Source organism: Oryzias latipes, chromosome 8 (genome assembly GCF_002234675.1).
Source record: "Oryzias latipes chromosome 8, ASM223467v1".
NCBI classification, from domain to species: Eukaryota; Metazoa; Chordata; class Actinopteri; order Beloniformes; family Adrianichthyidae; genus Oryzias; species Oryzias latipes.
In genome coordinates, this window is record NC_019866.2 from 3,492,921 (window position 1) to 3,514,966 (window position 22,046).

At 39.8% G+C, this 22,046-nt stretch overlaps 1 protein-coding gene across 3 annotated transcripts in view; it reads left to right on the forward strand.

Annotated features, from left to right (window-relative positions):
- Window positions 1–21,553, forward strand: part of mybpc2 (myosin binding protein C, fast type) — a 65,299-nt gene extending 43,746 nt beyond the window's left edge. For all 3 annotated transcript variants that reach the window (XM_011477804.3, XM_023957338.1, XM_023957339.1), the window contains 18 exons: window positions 1,919–2,024; window positions 4,556–4,725; window positions 7,576–7,741; window positions 8,787–8,893; window positions 8,992–9,021; window positions 10,501–10,640; window positions 10,876–11,035; window positions 11,206–11,310; window positions 11,479–11,667; window positions 11,808–11,942; window positions 13,322–13,489; window positions 13,749–13,837; window positions 14,519–14,714; window positions 16,680–16,819; window positions 18,343–18,502; window positions 19,657–19,793; window positions 20,399–20,585; window positions 21,201–21,553. In XM_011477804.3, coding sequence (XP_011476106.2) covers window positions 1,919–2,024; window positions 4,556–4,725; window positions 7,576–7,741; window positions 8,787–8,893; window positions 8,992–9,021; window positions 10,501–10,640; window positions 10,876–11,035; window positions 11,206–11,310; window positions 11,479–11,667; window positions 11,808–11,942; window positions 13,322–13,489; window positions 13,749–13,837; window positions 14,519–14,714; window positions 16,680–16,819; window positions 18,343–18,502; window positions 19,657–19,793; window positions 20,399–20,585; window positions 21,201–21,235 — 2,420 coding nt within the window. In that variant the 3' untranslated portion in view covers window positions 21,236–21,553. The remainder of the gene's footprint in view (window positions 1–1,918; window positions 2,025–4,555; window positions 4,726–7,575; window positions 7,742–8,786; window positions 8,894–8,991; window positions 9,022–10,500; window positions 10,641–10,875; window positions 11,036–11,205; window positions 11,311–11,478; window positions 11,668–11,807; window positions 11,943–13,321; window positions 13,490–13,748; window positions 13,838–14,518; window positions 14,715–16,679; window positions 16,820–18,342; window positions 18,503–19,656; window positions 19,794–20,398; window positions 20,586–21,200) is intronic.
- Window positions 21,554–22,046: the final 493 nt, after the last annotated feature.

A 22,046-nucleotide genomic window follows, 5' to 3' on the forward strand; every position in this document is an offset into this window, starting at 1 on the left:
AAAGAAAACATGGTTGCTGAAAGTTTTAATGTCTAATTTTGTGATGATTTGGCTTAGAAATCCTTTAAACACAACCAGGTTTTCTGCATCTTTGCAGCTCTTCTGTTGCCTTAAGGGTGCATTAAACTAGGCATCAGTTTGTTATTTTTCATTTTTTTATATATCATATGAAAAATGTCCAAAATCGTCTAAACTTTGGTGCAAACCAAACACATCTCTGCTTGAAAATTTGGTGAGATGAACTCATTCTGTGAGCATGGATTTAGTATCAGGCAAAATATAGAAAATGTGAATCAGCATGTTGCTCTTAAAGGCTACAACTTTACTATAGAGACTTAACAGAACATTCTAGCACACTGCATGGTCACGTGCTAAATTCAAAGTGTTTCTACGCATTGGACTGGAATGATGGTTGATCGGTTATGTGGCTGCATCACATATGTATTGTCTGCTGTGATGCACTTGGTCATTTTTATGTTAAAGTAAATCCATTTATTTGGTTTACATTCTTGTTGGAATATAAATACATTAATCGATCAGTCGTTACACCCCTGGTTCAAGCCTCAATATTAAGTTCATACCTTTGTTTTGGTTTAATCTATACATTGTGTATTACAGAATTATTTTAATGTACTAATATGCAAGTAACAATGAAGGAAAACATTTCAGTTGGCTCACTAAGCCTGGTATAATAAAAGAAAACAAAAATTAATATTCTTCCTAAATTTGGAATAATCTATATTTGACACTTTTATCGTGGAACTAAAGGTATGTAAGGATGCTACTATACATTTCCCCATAATTAAGCTCAATGGTGTAACACACAAATTGGTTTTAAAAAGAGAATTGTGGCATCCTTAATACTTGGAGTGTTTTCTCTGTGGTCAAATTCAACGACTATAACAACTGTAATTAAAATATATATTGTAAATTTTTTGACATGTGACCATTGAATCCATTGAATAAGTGAAGGTGAACGCCCATGAGCCAAGTATTTGGGTGACACTGCCCCTAAAGTATTAGCTGTTGTAACGCAGGACATTGTCCAGAAGGTTCAGTCACAAAAATGCAATGAGAAAGAAAGAAGCAAACACAAATGTCAAGCTTTTTAGCTTTTTTCCTGCCCAACTGAGTCGATTCTTCTGGATTACTAAAGGCTAAAAGCACCCTAAAGGCAATGACAATAATATTAAAACTAAAAGGACAAGGAGAAAACCTCTGAAGCTTAACCCTCCCCACAAAGCCACTGCGTTATGACCCATTACGCTGAAGTAATGTCCTCCCCAGCAACGCTCTGTATACACCAACATAAAAGTACAACCTCACTTTCAAGCAGCCTATAGCTATTTTACTTTTCTCACTTATTCTGTGTGTGTTCCTGACAGAAACATATTCCTCTGTTTTTATTCAAAAAAAGCACATTTTGCACTGAAGGCATCCAGTCATTTGGTGTGGCCTGCAGTCAAATTGCTCATGTTTTCGTGGCGCTGTGACTGGGGCTCAGAGAGTGTGTGAGCTCACCGGCTGAGAGTATTAAAATGTCTGGAGGGGGACTGGCTGCTGACGATGACAAACTGCTGGGCCTAGCAGAGCATCAAGCACCACACCATGTGGTTACACAATGTGAGCCCCGCTCCCTCAGGAGACTCCACGTACCTTCCACCTCCACATGACGGATCAGTTTGGGGGTTTTGATAAGGACTTTAGGTGTATGTTGAGGTGTGATTCAAGCGCAAACAATGTCTTGCGTTGGTTTTTGTGCGACTGTGCTGTAAGTGTGACTGGGCAGCTTTCTAAATGAAATACTAACAGAGGCAACAATCATACTAGCTTTTTTGAATTTAATAAACACACGTATTTACGTCGATACAACTAATATGATCTAAACAATTTCCATTTTTTCCCTTTTTTCCTTCAGAGCCTCCAGTCACCATCACCAAACTGCTTGATGATGTTCATACTGTCGAGGGTGAGAAGGTGGTTTTTGAAGTGGAAGTCTCGGAGGAAGGAGCCAACGTCAAATGGTGAACTGTTGGGCTTTATTTGACTTTACACGAGCATGAAAATTCAAATACAGCTGCATGTGCTCTCTTTTGTTTTCTGCCACAAACCTTCTTCAATCTGTTGTAACTGGATAAGGTTCAGAGGAGGTTTATGAAAAGCATATTTGAGAGGAATAAGGGAGACTTATTAGGGCACAAAGCAACACTTTTGATGTAAATAAGAGAGAAGAAAAAGGCCGGCAGTACATTCTATATGTGTGCAAAGAAGCAAGTTATGTTGGCTATTTATTCCAAGTCTGCGCACTCGATGCATAACTGCTACAGTGCGGCAGCTGTAGATTACAGCTACTGAAATGAAGTACGTCTAGGACGGCTAATAAAATAGATTTTTAAAGTAATTTAAAGGAGTTTATTGGTTTACTACAAGAAGAATTATGTTCTTTGTTAAAAAAATACTCTGTAGAGTAAAATACACAAACAATACAAGTAAATGAATGACTTACATAGACTTAAAGCATTTTCTGCATTACATAAATATATTGATGTTTTTGTTGAGATTATAATACAAAATGTTTGTAATAAAATGAAGAAGTTTAAGTTTAATGCCAGTCACAATGAGAACAGACTGATTTCCTGGGGAAGTAATCTAACCAATGCTCGCTTGCTCTTCTCTGATTTCGTTAACGACAATCTCCAGGCTGAACTGTTGGGAAATCAGCTACTAGGTAAAAAAAGCAACAAGACTCTCATAGCTGTTTGCTATTAATTTTTCCTTCATACATTTATTTCTAGATTTTTATGGAAAACTATCCACTTGGATGACTCACTACAACCTAAAACAAGAAAACAACTAAGACCTTAGTCACAACTACAGGTTGATATGGGCTTTCTGAAAGAGAAAAGTTGGTAAATCTGTACGGAGCACAAAGATGGCCCGGGGGATATTTTAAGGTCGTAGACCACTCAGTGAGCCCATAAGGTGAAAATGTTCATGTACATTTTTTTCCACATGCATGCTGCAGGCAACGTGAACACTTATACAACACAGGTAAGTAAGGGTGAGGTAGGTTAGATTCAGGCGAAACCTGTGTACTGGACCCGTTAGAAATAAATGCGTGCTTGCTTGACTGTTAGAAATGAGAAAATTAGATAATCAGACTGTAGTTTGTGGGCATCCTGCGGGCATCCTGCGGGCACTTTCACCAGCACACCCTGTGCACAAAGCATAAGGGGCGTTCAGTAAGGAACCAATACTTGCACCTTAGTAAGGACCAGAGTGTGGCGTAAGGACACCACACAACAGCATCACTCGTATGTCATAAGTGCGTGGGACTTATTTTAGCCTCACAAATCCTTCACAAGACACTTACCACACGCACAACTATGGTATGTTCCATTTTCATGATGTCCTTTGAGGGGCCCGTACGAGTCTCAAGACCTGCTCCCCTTTTATGATGTGGCTGCTCCTCTCCCCCCTTCCACGGACCCAGACAGCCCAAAAACCTGCAGAGCCTGTACAGGTGCTTGTTGACTAAGGGTTTTGTGTTTTCAACTGGAATGAAAGGCGCAATACAAATAAATAAAGTTTGAGTTTAAGGCATTAAATGGTTCTACCTTGGCCTACACTTATATTTGGAGTCACTATCTTCCTGCAGGATGAACCCCTGACCAGCCAGGCCCATCTGCTTTGCATTACATAAAGCTGCATAGGTTCAATATGCCTCTAACTCTTTGAAAAGTCACCAACATAAGGGTCTGCAGGATCACCGATGTATATTTTTTTTACCTTTCACACTTAATGTCCAATCTTTGCATCGAACTACATGTTTCCAATTTAAAAAATATAATATAACAAAGAAGAATAAAAACAAACAAACTTAGATTTTAGCTGCCCCTCGAAAGAAAGCGCAGCCTAAATCAGAACCGAAGAGGAAACAAGACTTCTGGAAATGGAAGTAATGTAATAACATGTTACGTAAACCTAGTGTGGTCATTGGCCTCACACTCGTGTATGTGCAGAACAAACAACATAGGGAGAAAGGACAAAGACAAACTCTGCAGATTCATGTTACCGACCCATAACACTCCTCCCATCTCTGCAGAATTTCATAAACTCACAACCTCCTGATGTTCTTCTTTGTGCAGCTTTACCACGTTCTGTTTCAGGCCTGAGTACAGCGGTGTGCTTGACGGTGGCGTCACTGCTAATAGAATTCCATCACCCAGAAGAAGTGTGTATGCTCACATCAGTATTATTATGCTTATCGCTGCAAGTGTGAAAGGCCCTTTTATCCTTAGCTGAAGCTCCACTGGTGCTGGTTATGTATTCAACAAGAGCAACCATGTTGATCTTACCAGGTTTAAAAGAGGCAGCCTTTGGCATATAAAACTCTGGCTTTGGGTTCAAGCCAACCTGCCAGCCTGTTAGTCTCCTCTTATCTTCGTTGCACACCTCTCTTAAGCCAAACCATGTAGAACGTTGCTGAAATGTCAATCAGAAGCTCTTCCTCTCCTCTCTGAAGTGTCCAAAATCCTTTTTTCTCTCTCTACAGGATGAAAGATGGAGATGAGCTGAACAGAGAAACAGCAGGTTCAAAGTATCGCTTCAAAAAAGATGGGAAAAAGCACATTTTGATCATAAATGAGGCAACAAGAGAGGATATTGGAACGTATTACGTCTTTACCAGCGGTGGAGAGTCAAAGGCAGAGCTGGAAGTTGAAGGTATTCCTTTCCAATACAAAAATGATGGTGACATTAGGAGTAGATATAAAACAGAAAACAAAAATGTGCTTAAAAAAAAAAAATATACAGAATCATATATATATATATATATATTTTTAAAGCACATTTTATATATATTTATATATATATATATATATAATTTCATTTATCACTTATCAAAAAAAGTAAATGAAAACACAATAGACAACAATGCTGGATGTGATGGATGGTTGTCAAAAACCCACAAGGGGCCTAACATGTGGCAACCCCCCTCATAATGAGTTTATAAGCTAAAAAACAATACCGTCAAGTAAAAACAATACATATTCAATTCGTGCAATTACATACTTATATCAAACTAAAATAGACGTGCCATATGGAAAAGTACCATTATTAGGAAGAAACCTCTTTAGAGGTTTTTAAAAAGAGTTTGTGAGAGTTCTTTGAAAGGGGAAGGAAGACTGTTCCAAATTTTACATCCTCTCTATAAGACACTAAACTGTGACTGAGTTGTGCGAGAGAAAGGTGCTCCGATGAGACAGCCACCCAGAGTCGGGAATTCATGAAATTCATTATTAAAATTGAACATGTTGGTGAAATGTTGAGAAAGAAGTTTTGAAAATTTGAAACAATTTGAAAGTAGTTGGATGAGAAAACTCCAGAAGATTTAAAATAACCGCTTGTTTTTAAAGCTCAGCGACACAAAATTGAGATTTTCATGAAAAAATTTAATCTGTACATCTTGACGCCTTCCCCTCTGACAAGCATGAAAGGCAATAAATTAGTCATTACCGATGTCACAATTAATATTCCTTCATTAATCCCCTGTATCGCTAGTTTATCACACTCTTCGTCATACTCATTTTCTTTTACACCTCCAACACTGGTATTTGGCTTCAACCATCAAGATGTGACAGTCACTGCAGACTTGCAAGCCAGATGAGGCTCCTAATTGATTACTGTGTGAGAGGATGAAGCCACGGTCTCCTCGAAACCAGCACATTACACAGTAGGATTTTAATCAGTTACACCATTAGATTTTAATGTCAAAAGTTTCTCAGAAAAGAATAACTCAACATCTTTTAGAAATGTGCTCATTTACCGTCTTGTACATCCAATTCTAAGATTTCTCAGCTGTATTTAATACAAATCTGACAAAAAAGAGGGTTTGAAGCTTGAGTGAAGAATATACGTTACGCCATAAAAAGACGTTATTAAAAACATAATTTAATCAACTATATACTTTAAATCAGGGATTTTAGTAAAATCAGCTTCACGATGGGAGAAAAATACAAAACGAAGATGATTTCATTTTTTTCAGAGCATAAAATAAGATTGATGTTAAAAAAGCAAAGACAAGATGTTTTATTTTAAAATTCCTCAAAGCTTTTTGCAGAAATGTCTGCTTAGTGAGCCAAGTTTAGTGCGGTTTAATAAAAAACCAACAAAAGCAGTCATCTACAAATCACTTCAAAGAAAGCAAATCTCAGCCAGTTGGTCAGAAAACTGATAGAATCAGTGTAAACTGATAAATCAAACCAATAGTAGGTTTGATAACAGCAGGTCAGAAGATTTTTCCCCCCAAAACAAATCTTTTCTTTTTTTTAATGATAAACTTATAGGCAAAAAAAAAAAGGTTTGTCAGTAGTGCATTTCTAACTGTGCACAGAGATAAGCAGAAATAATAAAATTACACCTTTGGCATTGCTAAAGGCTCGTCCTCGGGCCATTAACCCTTGTGCTATCCTAGGTACTTTAACATTGGGAGTTGGGTCATCTAGACCCACTAGACAGACACTGGTGTCCATGGATTACATGAAATCTTTCCACCTTTATCCTCCTTTGTCATGGTAGGGAGAACACGTCAATGTAAGGGTGGGGTCATCTAAGATAGCACAAGGGTTAAAGGCCACCTCAAACGATCAGCTTTGGCAATAGGAAAGCTTTAAGTCAAGGGTGGAGGTGGTGTCTGCCTCCAAAACTGTAGGCTCCAAGAGTTGATTCCAACAAAGATTAACTCTCACACAAACATTTAAAGAATTAATGCCAAAACCAATGCAAGCATTGAATGTGTGTAGTGACACAAGGCCAACGCTTATGTTCAAGGTTCTAGTATTTATTTCTGCTCAGCTCTGTATTCCACACACCTACGGACTCATAACAGGGCATGGATGCAGAGGCTGCGTATGGAGTATAATGATGCCCTCTGGATTATACTAAAAAGCCTCTGTAGACGCTGTTTTGTGTCGCCAAGAAACCAAACTTCTCACAAACTCGCCGAAACACATGGTGTATAATTAGAAAGGCCGGGACGTCCTTATTCAAGAACATCAGTTCTTAGAAGAGAACCTTAAATGAGTAAAGAACACATACAAAAAAACAATTGTCCCCTACAGAGGACATAATGGAATGGTCGAGTTCTCAGTAGGATAGAATGTATATGTCAATTTTCTATTCTATTCTATAGGTTATATTTTTAGTATATTCAGTGTATTTCTAACTTTGTATGTCTATGAATTTCTAACTAGTCCTTTAAATTGTTAGGAGTGTAAATCCTACCACAGCGACACTGAACTGCTTAGAAAAACTGTCACAGAAAAACAACATGGTTCTCATTCAGAAACAAGGCCAGCATGCTGAGGTGCCTTCATATTAATCAAAATTATGAAATGTATGTATTTAATTCTCCAGCATTAGTGGAAAGAATGTGCAACACTTGGAAATTATTTTTAAGGTTAGGAGTCAAATGATCTGCAACTTGTAATGTAAACCATTACATATGTTTAACAATAATGAAGTATAGAAACACCGGGATCTTTTTCGATGTTTTTATTTGCTTTCCTGCTGCAGAAAAAGAGCTGGAGGTTCTTCAGAGCATCGCTGATCTGACACTGAAGGCAGCAGAACAGGCCGTGTTCAAGTGTGAGGTCTCGGATGAAAAGGTCACGGGGAAATGGTTTAAGGACGGCGTTGAAGTTGAAGCCAGTGATCGCATCAAAATATCCCACATTGGAAGGTATTTCTGCTCATTGGGTTGCCTTTAAAAAAAAAAAGGTGATATAAATACATTTTATATATATTTCTAAAAATTCCAGACTCTTTTTTTTCTCTCTCTGCTGCAGTGAGACATGGCTTTCAAGCTGCCACAAACTTAAAAAAAACAATTGTGTTCGCTAAGAATGTTTTGCTTTTATTTGTTAACTATTGATCTTTTTTTACATTTTCGCCACCAAAATCCAAATAAATATAATATAACAGTACCGGCAAATACAACAAAATAGAGAAGTTCATTATTTTAAAAGAAATTTTCATTATTTCATTATTTAAATAGTGTTACTCAATGATTTTGTGGTTCAAGGTGATGCTAAATTAAGCGGCGTCCTGGCTTATTTGGTACGATGCAAATTAGCGACATACGGCATAAAGAGGTTTTATTAAAAAAAGTGTCAGATTTTAATGGAAAGTCTGTAATGCTAAAAAAAAACTTTTCTTGCCAAAGATAAACTGTCATGACAGGACAGGTTAGAGTCAGCCACAAATCATGAGAAAGCTGGTTGCACATTGAATTATGCCCATCTTAATTATATCCAAACACACTGAAAATAGACAGTGTCATTTCCCCTTCTTTTAGTCTTTTTTCCTTCACACGCAGTTTCACACATTCAAACTCACACAAACACACAACCATAAGCAATATCTTCCACATGGCTTGGCAAGCCATCACCTGAGGGTTTTCTTAGTTGTTTGACCCATTTTTTTGGGATACACTGCAATCAGTGAGGCTCCAATTTCTCACACACATGCACACACTTTTCTAACACCCACATGCAGCGTACACGCGCAGAGGGTTTGAGGTTTCTCTCAGTAATCCCTCCATCATTTCAGCCTCTGGCAGCAGATCTGCCACGGCGACCACGGTCACACAAGGTGAAAGCCATTTAGTTTGTTTCTCCTTTTTGCAATTTTGCCTGTGTGAGAATGTCGCCAAGACAACTGTCCTTTGCATAAACGCATGTCATAACAAGCGTTGTCTCCCTGGTTACTCCTGGTAATGTCTTCAGGACCCACAAGCTGACAATTGATGATGTGAAGCCCTCAGATGCTGGAGATTATACCTTTGTCCCAGATGGCTATGCACTTTCCCTGTCGGCAAAACTCAATTTCTTGGGTGAGAGAGAAGCATGGACTGGTTCATGAATCATTTATGCTGTTTCGATGGTAAACCAGGCATTTTTAAAAGGTCTGATTGTATATTTTTCTTCACAGAGATCAAGATTGATTATATTCCCCGACAAGGTAATTTTTCTTTCTTCTTTTTACTTATCATGCGTGTTACGTTTGGGCTGAAAATCTTCTGTATTTGGCCAGACGTCTCAGACGTCAATCAGTTTTTATTTCACCTAAACTACCGATTCAGTTAATGGAAAGCTCTTTTGATGAAGCAATGATGAGCAGTGACCAAAACAGGTAATGGTGCTGTCCCAAGGCCTCGGCATCATAAATTCAACGCAGATGGGTCATTAAATCGCAGATATCAGAGGGCAAGAATGAATTTTAACGACATTTTAAACAGCATTTTAGGTTATATAGATAGAGCCCAAATTGCATCCAACAATTATAAATGTTTTCTGAACTTGTTAATCTAGAAAAAAAAACACAATTTATATTAAAATGTCAATAGTTCATCCATTACATTCAAGACATTTTGCAGGTAATTCAATTTCTAAGATGAATATCATCAGCTGAGAAAAAAGAAAGCCTGCTTGCCTGCTAAGAGAGACTTAAGGATAAAGTAGATACATTTAAGAATCCAAAAAAAAATAGTAAAGCAGAAATCCAGATTAATTTCACTTTAAAGACCCATTCTGATCATTTTTTTAAAATATGTTTTCAAAGCGTTCCAGGTGGTCTATTAATTTTTATTATGTCGTTCTTAGCCCAAATAAAAACACCTGTTGTTTTCTAGGACACGGTTTCTGCGTAGCAACTGGAGTTTATTCGAATTGTGCCTCTAAGTTGTTGGGGGGACTGTTGGCGGGTAGCAACCCTGCCCCCTCTTCCCATCCCTGTTGCTGAAAGCTTGGAGCAGGCAGGTTGTGGCCCAGCTGCAAAAACAGACCTCTTAGAAAATAAAAATGAAAAAATACTGCATTGGATGATTTTCATTTATATATAAAAAAAATAAAAAAAATAAAATCTGACGATGGGGTAAAAAAAAATTGTCCTACAAAGATCTGCTCCTGATTCACAACAATTCGAATAAAGAAAAATGTTCAGAAATTCAATTTTATTCTTAATTTTCTGTAAATGTGTTCGGGACATTAAGGACAACATAATAAATAAACTATGTTTCCATCTGACTGGTTGAAAACGTTTTGAGTTTAAAATGTATCATAATCTTGCATTTCAATTAGGAAATCGATAATTTTAATCCTAAACATGTGTTTGTGTGTGTTTGTGTGTATGCGTGTGTGCGTGTGAGTGTGAGGGGGGGGGCTTACGTTCAAACGTTTTTAATGCACTTTTCTTTGCTAATTTAATACATTTGGATCTTTTGATTGTCCAAGCTTTACATTATTAAAAATAAAAAACAGGTATAATAACCTTAAATAACATGTCCCAGAATCTCGTTTTTGGAGGAAATACTATAAAATGTGTGGTAAGCTGTTTAAAAGTGTCCAAATCCACTTGGAGTATCCTTCCAGGACCAAAACGATCAAACTTCATCGTAGAAACTCTCCTTTTTCTCTCTCTTTTTCTCTTGTCACATGACAGACCCTCCTAAAATCCACCTGGATGCCAGCGGCTCCGGTAACAAGAACGTCATCACAGTGGTTGCTGGGAACAAACTCCGCTTTGACGTCGAGGTCACCGGAGAGCCGGCCCCCACTGTGTGCTGGAGTAAAGGAGAACAGGTGCGAACAGCGGCGGGCGATTCTCATCATTCCCCTCGCTGCATCCCACGTCAGGTTCTGTCCCTGCTTGTGCGTCACGTGGAGCATCCAGCTATTAGTCACCTAACAGTACCAAAGAAAAATGAAACAGACGTGGCGTGGGAGGATTGAATCACCTATCATTGTAGACATTGTGGTTGCTGCTGAAATGCAACACCGTCATCTTCAACAATACCTTCCTCTTTCCTGTGGAAAGGTGGTGTGTGAGGCTGAGGGACGGGTGCGTGTGGAGACCAGGAAGACCCTAAGCAGCTTTGTCATAGATGGGGCAGAGAGAGCCGATGAAGGCCTCTACACGATCTCCGTCAATAACCCTGCTGGAGAAGACAAAGCTGAAATCTTTGTCCGGATTGTGGGTCAGGGGCTTCCTCTTATTTTTTTTATGTTTATTTTTTTTCCAGCTAAATTTATGACCACATCGCAACAGTTACCATACTTTTTTGGTTATTCAGAGCTGATTTGTCTTTCTCATTTTTGCTTCATCCTCTCCTTGTTTCTCTTTTCCAACTGTAACCTGCCTCTGCAGATGTGCCCAACCCCCCCGAGAACGTCAAATGCACATCAGTTGGCGAGGACTCTGCCACGGTCACATGGGACCCTCCTTCATTTGACGGCGGAGTTCCCATTAAAGGTACCTTTGAAAAATGCAGCATTTAATTTTCACATCTGATGTCTTTCCCCCCCCCAGGAGGAAACAGCAGTTCCACTCTGTTTAATTTACTGCAACATTTGTGGCTGTTTTTGTCCAAAGCGGCCATTTTCACCGCCTTTATGTGGATGTTGATGCTGCTTCCTGCAGGGTATCTGATGGAGAGAAAGAAGACGGGCTCGGCCAGATGGACCAAACTGAACTTTGATGTTTATGAGGCCACCACATACGAGGCTAAGAGGATGATTGAAGGTGTTCTCTATGAAATGAGGGTGTTTGCAGTCAACGGCATTGGCATCTCTCAGCCCAGTGTCAGCTCAAAGCCCTTCATGCCAATCGGTGCGTTGGCTTGTGTCATTACCGGGATGGATAATTAAAAACGGCTTTTCACACACTGCTCAGATTGTAGAGGCTTAATCCACCTTCCCATCCCATTTACAGTATCTATTATTGTATTAATTAACTCCTGTGTCTCTCAGCCCCCACCGGAGAGCCCACTCATCTTTTGGTGGATGATGTGACAGACACCACCTGTGCGCTCAAGTGGCGCCCTCCAGAGAAAATTGGAGCTGGTGGCATTGATGGGTACATCATCGAGTACTGCAAAGAAGGAAGTAAATATCTTTCATTTTTATTAATCGATGTTCCAAGGTCTTTTTGGTCTTGGGCAGGATATTTGTTATCAAAACAAAAAATATTTAAACAAATGTCAAGCAGCAAATATTGAAAATTATGTATACATGCAGAACAGAAATTATGAGCCTTTTGTTGTCGTCTTTGTATTTTAAATATTAATTTTTGATGTTGCTGCTCATTTATATTTTTACAAAATGTATTTCATGCCTTTTTAGCACTTTTATTTTTCATATTCTGTTGCACTTGCTATTATTGTAAATTCTTGTCTGCAGTTTAACACTTTTGGTTGCAGTTTTTGCTCAGTCAGGTTTAGGACAGACATGGACAGTTGGCACACTTCACCACAGCTTTGTTGTGAAATTTTCCTCTGAGTGATGCATACTGGAAAAGGGTTCATGATTGTGCCATCTAGGTAGCATAATATTAGCTGTGGGGCAGTTTTAGAGTCACTTTGGGTTTGAGGGAAAGTCATAAGCAATGGATGTGGAGAAGCATATACGTAGATCTGATGACCAAACTCTACTTCAGTACACGGTGTTGGAGGTGTCACAGTCTGGGTCTGACTGGATTGTTAAGCAGTCATGACTCTTTCTGTTCAACAAACTATTGTGAATAGAAAGAATCTTTCTACTCATAATAGTTTAAGGAGTTTGATTTATTCTTAAATTGGCCACTTAAGAGCCACTTCAGCGAAAATGGTGTTTTTGGTGTTTTTAACATATTCGTGTGGCGTTTTTCTGAAGATGGATGACATATATTAAGAAAGTTAAGCTCAAAATTTAAATTTTAACTATTTCTCTATTCAAAGTGTTGTGAATCAGGAGAACACAAAAAAGATCGTATTTGTTACATAGAAAAAAACACTGGGCGCACTTTACTGATGCATCCACTTGTAGATAAAATAGATCCATGTACTTCTTGGTTTTCCTCGCCTGAGCTGGCATCTGGATCAAAACTGTAGGGCTTGACAGCTCTAATATTGCTGATCATTATTGTTTCACCAATAATTCTAGGTTGGGGGTGTGAAGGACTGTGAGCTAGCCTGTAAACAGAGAGCTCTCTGCTCCAGAAAACGACACCGCTGTGTTTGATTTTGGCTAAAAACGGCATAATCCTAGAGTGGGACTTTCAATTTAGCCATGTGGTGGGACACTAAACCAAAGCATAGCAATGACTCAGCAAAAGGGCAGCCCCAAAAAACAAACCAATAACAAAAAAACAAACTATAGGATGTATTTTATGTGCAGGTTCAAGATTTCTGGTCTGACCCAACAATAAAAGGAGTCAATCTGGGAAAACTCATCAAATAACTGATCACTTTCTGTGCCAATTAGATCTGTGTTATCTCATCCCTCAGGTGACCAGTGGGTGCAAGCTAATGAGGAACCAGTAGCAAAGAACCAGTACAGAGTCAAAGGTCTTCCAGTCGGAGAGAAGATGCTGTTTCGAGTGGTGGCTGTCAACGTGGCCGGGCGCAGCCCCCCTGCCATCCTCTCCCAGGCTGTCACCATCAGAGAGATCATGGGTCAGACAATATTTAGCCACACAGGACATTTTGCAGATGGTATCAAATGTCTGATCAAATCAGCAGCGACAGAGGAGAATAAATAATTAATCATCAAAGCTCGTGTTTTGGTCTTGGCGATCACAAAATGAATTTCTGAAATGATTTGTGAATCAAAGCTGGACAAGCTGCACATTTCCTTTGTCTGTAGTCCCCCACACCTCCCACGGCTTCCACAGTTTGACTCATCTTGTCTCTCACTCTGTTTTCTAACACTTAGAAAATCCGAAGATCCGCGTGCCTCGCCGTCTGAGAACCAAGCTGATCACCCTGGTGGGCGAGAAGGTGAACCTGGTCATCCCCTTCCAGGTTGGTCCAAGTCTAGCTTTTCTATTTCCATCAGAAGGCTGCACACCACAAGACACTACAGGGCTGTTGAGGAGCATTTCAAACTGGCTTCATACCAAAAGTAGAATCACTTGAAGCCAAGTGCTTTTCGCTTTAAAAGAAAAAGACAGAAACGCTTTAGAGGGAGAAAAAGGTTAGCCTAAAAAGACACGATAGTTCACATTTACAGTAATAGAGAGTCCTAATGCACTTTACCTGTGTGTTCTGAATACCAATCATTCCTGAATGTGTGTAGTCTGACAAAGCAGATTTTCTTCTCCCTGAATGCAAATCTGATGCGTAAATGTTCGAAGAGCAAGTGCTTAAAGGGTACAGAGAGAACAACTGCATCTGACAGCAATGTGCAAATATGGAGCCGGTAAAAAACGGCGACTGTAAACAAGCTGAAAACAGAAGCGCTGCCTTTTAAATAAAAATAGACAAGAAGAAATGAGCTAAGGTCCTGTGTCCTCACGGGCAAGAGGATGAAACAAAAATATTGTGACCCAAACTTCTCTTTGAGCATGCACTGGTTTTATCTTTGGGCTGGACGTTTTCTTCTCAGAGCTCTGAAACTGCGGATAGATTCTTTTAATCTGTTTGCAACCTGCTCCTTCGGTTGGTCGTTACTTAAACTAACTGTAATTGTTTCCCCCCCGGCAGGGAAAGCCTCGTCCTGTGGTGACCTGGTTCAAGGATGATGTTCTCCTGGAGGACAGAAGTGTAGGGATTCGCACCAGTGAGGTGGACACCATCCTCTTCATTCGTTCTGCGGAGAGAACCCACTCTGGAAAGTACACTCTGTCTGTTCAGATTGAGAACGTGTCTGACAGCGCTGACATCCACATCCAGGTTGTAGGTCAGTCCCGCCATCGCCCATCAGTTTATGCACAGGAAACAATTTCATATAGATTTAAAACCTTGGTTTTAGAAATAAAGATATTTTTTCCAGGTTTTAAGTTGTTTTAACTTCCCTTTGCTCTGTACATTTCCAAGCTTAACTCAAAATCAGCAGAGTGGACAATTTTTTGTCTGATAATGTTCATATATCCCCAAATGTGACTGCACTGTGGCTTCAATGTACGTTTTTCAACAAAACCGTCAGGTGGCCACGCAGCTGTAATCTGGCTCTTTTTGAAACGCCGCGTGGCGGCCGCCGTGGTTTTAAGAAAAACTGAAAAAACTGATCTAAGATTCAGAAATGAGGAAATTATTCAAATGAGTCAAAATGTTATTGCTGCACACTTTCGATGCTAGAAAAAGTTGATTTAAGACTCAAACAAACTCAAATTTTACTGTAAGTTTAATACATGCTGATAAGGTTAATTCAATGTCATTATTTTGGAAACAACAATTTAGATTAATGTTAGTTTTAGATTTTATGAGTATGTATTCTCATTTTGCTCCCATTTTAAAATTAGTCCTTACAACGAACTATGATAAGGTTCATAAAAATTCAAAAAATAGAAAATTAGCTAAGAACTGAAAAATACTTATTGGGCTGTACGAAATACAATTTGAATTAATTCTAATAGTTAGCCTTTTTTCCCTTTTCAATGTTTGTGTTTGTTTTTAGACTTTGCCATTTTATGGTAAGATTTTTTGCTGCAAGGACAGACATTTTTATTACATACTTTTCCTATTTTTAGGATACCTCTTTTATGCATTGCGATTTCATGGGCATTTTTGTTTTGCATCTTCAAGTGTTTGCAAACTTGGATATTACACAGTTTATGTTACAATTGATGCAAAAATAAATGTGATCTTTCTCTGAAAGTTTTACATTCCTTGTTTTTCTGCCAGTTAAGACTAACCTCACCCACATGACCTGTGTTTGAGGAAACCACAAACATTGTTCAGGCCTTGTTGCATGTTCTAATTTTCGGATTAGAAGACCTCACATGTTCATGCCTCATATGGTACATGCTTAATAACCCTGCTTGAAGGAAGGGATGACTGTATGACCTGTCAAGAATTTCATTTTTCTCATATTTGATGATAATTCCTTATTTCATACTTGGAGGGATCTGACGCTCAAAGCAGCACATCATCAAAGAGCTCATCCCTCTCACACCTAATCCCAGCTCCTGCCCTGCTGCTGCGGCCGCCAGCTCATTCCTCATCTCACGTCTTGTCTCTGTGGGTCAGGGGTTGCCTCTGGATTAATTGGCAGGGGTCCTCTGAGATTATTTGTGTATAGACCTGGATTAGGCTTGGATTTTAAGGGTGACTGTCACTTTCTCCCTTCAGAAGGTTTAGCTAAAGAGTGGCTCTGATCACTCGCTCTGCTTCAGCAGAGCATATACTGTTGGAGCAAGGAAGACACAAAACTGACGCTCACCAATTTGCACTCCAACCCTGTACTTGTTACACACAGATACACTAATATGTGGTATTTATGCAGCTTCAAAGTGATCGATGCTGCACACTGTCCCCTCCTTCATAACGCAGGTGTGCAAAACTGTTTCCTAGTGATGTACTCAGCTGTCTTTGCATTTGCTCCATCGTTTATCTATCTTAACCTGTCAATCTCTCTAATCTGTTTTATCTGTCAAATCTCTAGCACTGTAAGTATTTTTTTTTTTCACTCTGGGATTTTCCCGCTGCACATCTCTCTGTACGTCTAAGACTTTCTCCACCTCCAGGAGTCTTTTGCTGGCTTTTAAATCTTGGCAGGGATTAAAATTCTCCCCACTGCTGCAGCTGCTCTGCATGTTCAGAACACTTTCTCACCATGCTTGAGCTATGCGGTAAAACAATCACACACACCCATAAGAAAATTACCAAATTGTTCCAATCCCCCCCCCCCCCCCTCTCTTTTCAGAGAAGCCCGGCCCTCCCATAAATGTGGTCGTCACAGACGTGTGGGGATTCAATGCTGCACTGGAGTGGAAGCCGCCCAAAGATGACGGCAACTGTGAGATTATCGGTTACACCATTCAGAAATCTGACAAGAAGACGGAGGTGAGCATGAAGGACCATCAGGTGAGGTGGCAAATCATTTATGTGCCAGAAGGTGGTTCTAGTTTAGCAGCAGTTTTCCGGGAAATTTTAACACGTTTTTGCAAATACCTGTCAATCTGGTGCAGAACTTAATCACTCCAAACGATGCAGTTGGTCAATATTTACCTGTCCATTTTTGTCAGAAACTAATAAAAATGAGAGATTTTTTATGGACTGTCGTAAATCTTTCTGCCAACACTGACACTTATAAATAATAACTTAAAAGTTCAAAATGCAAAATGACGTTTTGTTGATATTATTCCATTAAAAGCTGATGTTCTTTTTAGCTGGAATTGTTTCAGATTTCTAACAAGTTAAGAAGTCTGTTTTGAAATAGTTGCTCAAAGACCCACTCCCATCATCCTTTGATGTATTCTCAAAGCATTCCCGGTGGTCTTTTAATTAGGATTATGCCATATTTATCTAAAATCAAACAAATGGTGTCATTTTGCCACCATTTGTGGGAGGAACTGTTGGCACAGAGCAACCCCGCCCACCCTTCCCCTCCCAGAGCAGGGAGCTTGTTGCCCATCCAGCATATGGAAGCATTTCTGTAGCATAATTAAAAATAAAAGTCAATACTGGAAATGCATTTTCATTTTCAAAATGAAGCTGCATTTGATGAGTCAAAATGAAAATGATTTCACTAAAGAAACACTCAGAAAATGCAATTTTGAGATAAATTTCTTTATAAATGTTCTCCATCATCAGAAAAATGCTACAAGAATGTGTTAAAAACACAGTTTTTTTGGGAGTGGATCTTTAAGTCTTTGAATTTCTATGAATGCTTGTTAGCTTCATGGGACTCATTATTTAATTGTTTAGATTTATTTTTACTTCCCTGATTTTTTGTTGAACGTGCACAGGTCTCCCAGTGTAATTTTAGGATGCAGATTGTAAACATCTTTAATTGAACTTATACTAGAGTTATTCAACAGAGGAGAACAGGTGTTGATTTTGATTGATTGGTTTATTTTCAATCAATTTCAACAATAAAAACAAAGTTAAAAGTCAATAAAAATCCATATATAATTATTGTACTTGAGATATTAATCAATAATGATAAGTGAATAAATAAATGTATACATCTCTGCATACAGTATAAATGAAATGACTGCAATATAGTCTGATTAATTGCTTGAAAGAGAGGGCAAAGAAAAAAATTTCCTGCTATGTTTTACTTCCCTTTATTTTTTTACATGGGTTACATAATCTGGTCCTTAGCATCGATTTAAATTAATGATTATTTTTTATTGATAAAAATGTATACCGCAGCCTGTTTCAACTTTCTAAATGTAGTTACCGTCTTTGTCAAAAGTTTCCTTCACTGTCATGACTATATTGTTGTAAAAGGAAACCAGGAAAGGTGAAGTGACACAGCATTGGATCCAAAGACTGGAGACTTTTCGTCTGCACAGACCTCAGCCACCCCTGTAATTCCTGTTTTCAAACCTCTTCTTGTCCCCGTCTGTCCATCAAATCAGGAATGGTTCACCATCTACGAGCACAACCGCAGGCCCAGCTGCACCGTGTCCGACCTGGTCATGGGGAACGAGTACTCCTTTCGAGTGTTCAGCGAAAACATCTGTGGCCTCAGTGAAGTTCCTGGCATCAGCAAGAATACTGCTGTGATTACCAAAACAGGTGATGGAATCCGTGCAGAGCTCTGTAACACAACAGTGTGGCCTCTTGTGGCTAATACATACAGAGCTGCGGGTAAATTCATTTGGAACATGAGCTGAGCATTGTGGGATGTGACAGGTGGCTTAAGGCAGGAGTGTGAGGGAAATGGGGATCATCAGGGTACCAATATTAAGTAGAGCAAATCAGCAACACAAGAACAATCAGTGGTTTATGTATTTAGTGCAGTCACTCTGTAACCGAATTTGGAGGATAAAACTTTGCATTCTGGGAATCCTTTTCAGGGAAATAGGATCATTAAAAACATTTGAATTGACATTATCAGGAACGACATATTTGAGTGTTATCGCAGTGCCTTAGTAAGACAATGACCTCAAATCATAGAGCAAAACTGGTCCAACGCCGTTGAAGGATGCCAAAATCAAGGTCCATAGTGGGCCTCTTAGACAGTTCAGAGTTTATGGAGCGAGATCAAGGTTAATGTGCATGCTGGGAAACCGTGTAAGGTGAATGATCTGGAATAATTTAACATGGAAGAATGGCCCGTCACCTCAAAAGACACATAACTCAAATTTTGGTAAGACGGCTGATGAGTTCAGCCTTGTCACCTTTCTAATTGTATTCCAGAGCATCAGTTCATTATAATTACACTTACTTAAAAGTTATTCTAATCTTCACCCTTCATCCTACAGACATACATAGTGTTGCTATGGTTCTGTTGATAAACCTCAATATGAACCTGACAAAAGTCAAATAAAATTAAACTGATGAAAATCAAGATGTCCATTGACCTCAGACGTCTCAGTCCAGAAAAGCGCAGTGCTAGGAACAGCTAAGATCCTGGACCCTCAAGCTCCCAGGCCTCTGGTAGAGGACCCGAGCTTGGAGGAGAAACCACCCGCAGTACAGACCAAAAGTTTGGACGCACCATTCCCATTAATTTGAAAGAAAAGGTGTGTCCAAACTTTTGGTCTGCACTGTATATGTGTATATATGTGTGTATAAGCTGATCTATGAAGGTCCAAGTCAGAAGAACAAATGAATGCTTGTTGACGAAAAGATCTGTGCAAAATATTTGTCTCTTTGTCATCTTTTGTAACGTTTTATTTCATGAACGGCTACATTTATGTCTGAAGAAGGACTTTTTTCTCGTCTAGATCTCCTTTTTAAGTCCCCACCTTTCCAGGAGAAGGACATGAGCAGTTCCCCAAAATTCACAGCTCCCCTGTTGGACAGAAGTGTGATTGCAGGCTACACCGTTGCCATCAGCTGCGCCGTCCGTGGCAATCCGAAGGTACTTAACTGCCTCCTCTTTTAAGCCTCTGACTTAATGTTCTTCCTTTATATTATTTACAATCCTCTGTGTTTTATGTAAACAAGGCGTACTAAATAAGAGACGGAAAAGTAGACTGCTCATTCTTGTTGTTCGGCTTAAAATCCTCTTGAATGCACAGATCAAAATGCGCTCACTGTAATTTTAAATAAGCATTACTGAAACACAATGCTGCGTATACTTTAGCCCTGGAAGCTGCGCCTGCAAGTGCACGCTCCAGATTTCATGCTTTATTTTTTTCAGAGTCAGCAGTGAAGTTTTTGAGTGCCAAAAGAGCAGAACAGTGAGAGGATTTTAATGCTTTGCAGCAGGAGAGTATTTTCGTGTCTGAAGCTAGAACAAGAGGTGGAGCTCACAGATCTTTCTACACACATCTCTCTTTTATCCCAGCGAATCGGCAAAGATTTGTCAAGCCCAAACGTTGACCTAATTTCACCTCTCCCTCCATCCTCCCCACACACCTCGCTCTGCTTGTACGCTCCCACCTCCTCCTGTTCCGTCCTGTTCTCTGCTCTCCTCCATCTCGCCAATTTTTTCTCCTGCTCCTCCAACGCTCTGTTCCTTAGCCAAAGATCATTTGGATGAAGAACAACATGACAATTGAAGGTGACCCCAAGTTCCTGATGCAGAACAACCAGGGCGTGTTGACTCTCAACATCCGCAAGCCAAGCCTGTTTGATGGGGGCAGATACTCCTGCAAGGCCGTCAATGAATTTGGAGAAGACTCGGTGGAATGCAAGCTGGAGGTTCGAGGTATGCCGGCTGAATGCCAGCGTGCTGAAGTTATGGCAGTCAGAGTAAATCCATGATTAAACTGTGTTCCCTTCAGATGCGTGGGTCTAAAGAGAGCAGCCTTGATCTTATCTAGCAATAAAAGACATAAAACTTATGGTCAATTTACCCCATCGCTTTGCTCTTGCATCACAAATAAGGTGTACTCTCTGGTATCTATTGATTAAAACTAAAACAATGTTAGCACTACATAAAACCAGGTTTACTTTTAGGAAATGTAGTTTCTTTAGAGGTTCAGAAAATATGAGTATTACGAGGCAGCCTTCCAGAAAACCTGGAGGTTTTGGCAGCCTCCTTTAAAGGTGGTCCAAAGTCTTAATGGGATAAATAACCCAGAGGGGAATCGACTCATTAATGCTAACATGATCCTTCTGCTCCAGTCGAGATTCTGCAAAACAAAACCCATCCGTGGGTAAAGCTCAGGATGTCAAATCTTCATCTGCTTGGGCCTCTGTGCACTGAATTTAGATCATTTGATGAAAAACTACAGACCCACAGATGACTCCTCAGAGTTTCTTTAAACCAGATGATCTACTCACCTCTCGGGCTAATTTGAATATCTCGTTCCCTCCACAGTTCCACAAGAAAAAGGAGACCAGGTGAAGAAATAAGTGGCAGCAAGAAACAGCAGAGGACACAGTTGAACAAGAATAGGAATGGATTATGCATGATGGGATAGTCATGAATAAATATGATTAGAGAGACCCACTCACTCCACATATTACGCGGGCTTTCCTCTCACTGTCGCCATGACGAATGCCAAACCACGTATATGCCATAAATTCTTTTTTGCCACCTTGTCAAATCCTCCCTGACAGACATGATGCCCCCCCCCCCCCCCCCCCCCGCTGTGACCACAGATGGCTTCTTCTTATCTGTGAGGTGGACCTGTCACTGAACACACTTATAAAACAGCCTCTCATCCATTACGGCTCCCTGTGTTGTCTGTTTTTTTTGTGTCCTGGACTTCTTTATGGCGGGGTGTAAATTTATTATTGGGACGCAGCAGCTGCAGCGCCAAACCACGGCGGTGTGACCAAGTGGCTCTTGCACTGCTTCCATGGCAGAGCGGGGCGCCATCCTGGCTCTGCCATGGTTCGGCGGTGGGATCAAAATGCAGCCAGGCATGGAGGACACCACAGAGTAACCTGGATTAAAGACATTTTTATGCACAGATACACATGCTGCATGCGACACCCACACGCTGTTGACACTGACATGCTCTCTTTGTATTGCATTCCCGCATGTTCTAATGCTACATTCCTCGTGGCATGACCTGTAGTGTTAAGGCCTTTATAGATACATGGCTTACACTCATACAAAGACAAACACACACTCCAAATCAGGGTCTCATTAGCGCCACACACTAGAGACTAATTAATGCACCCATCAACACTGCCCTAATTAGCTCTCCCCACGTCA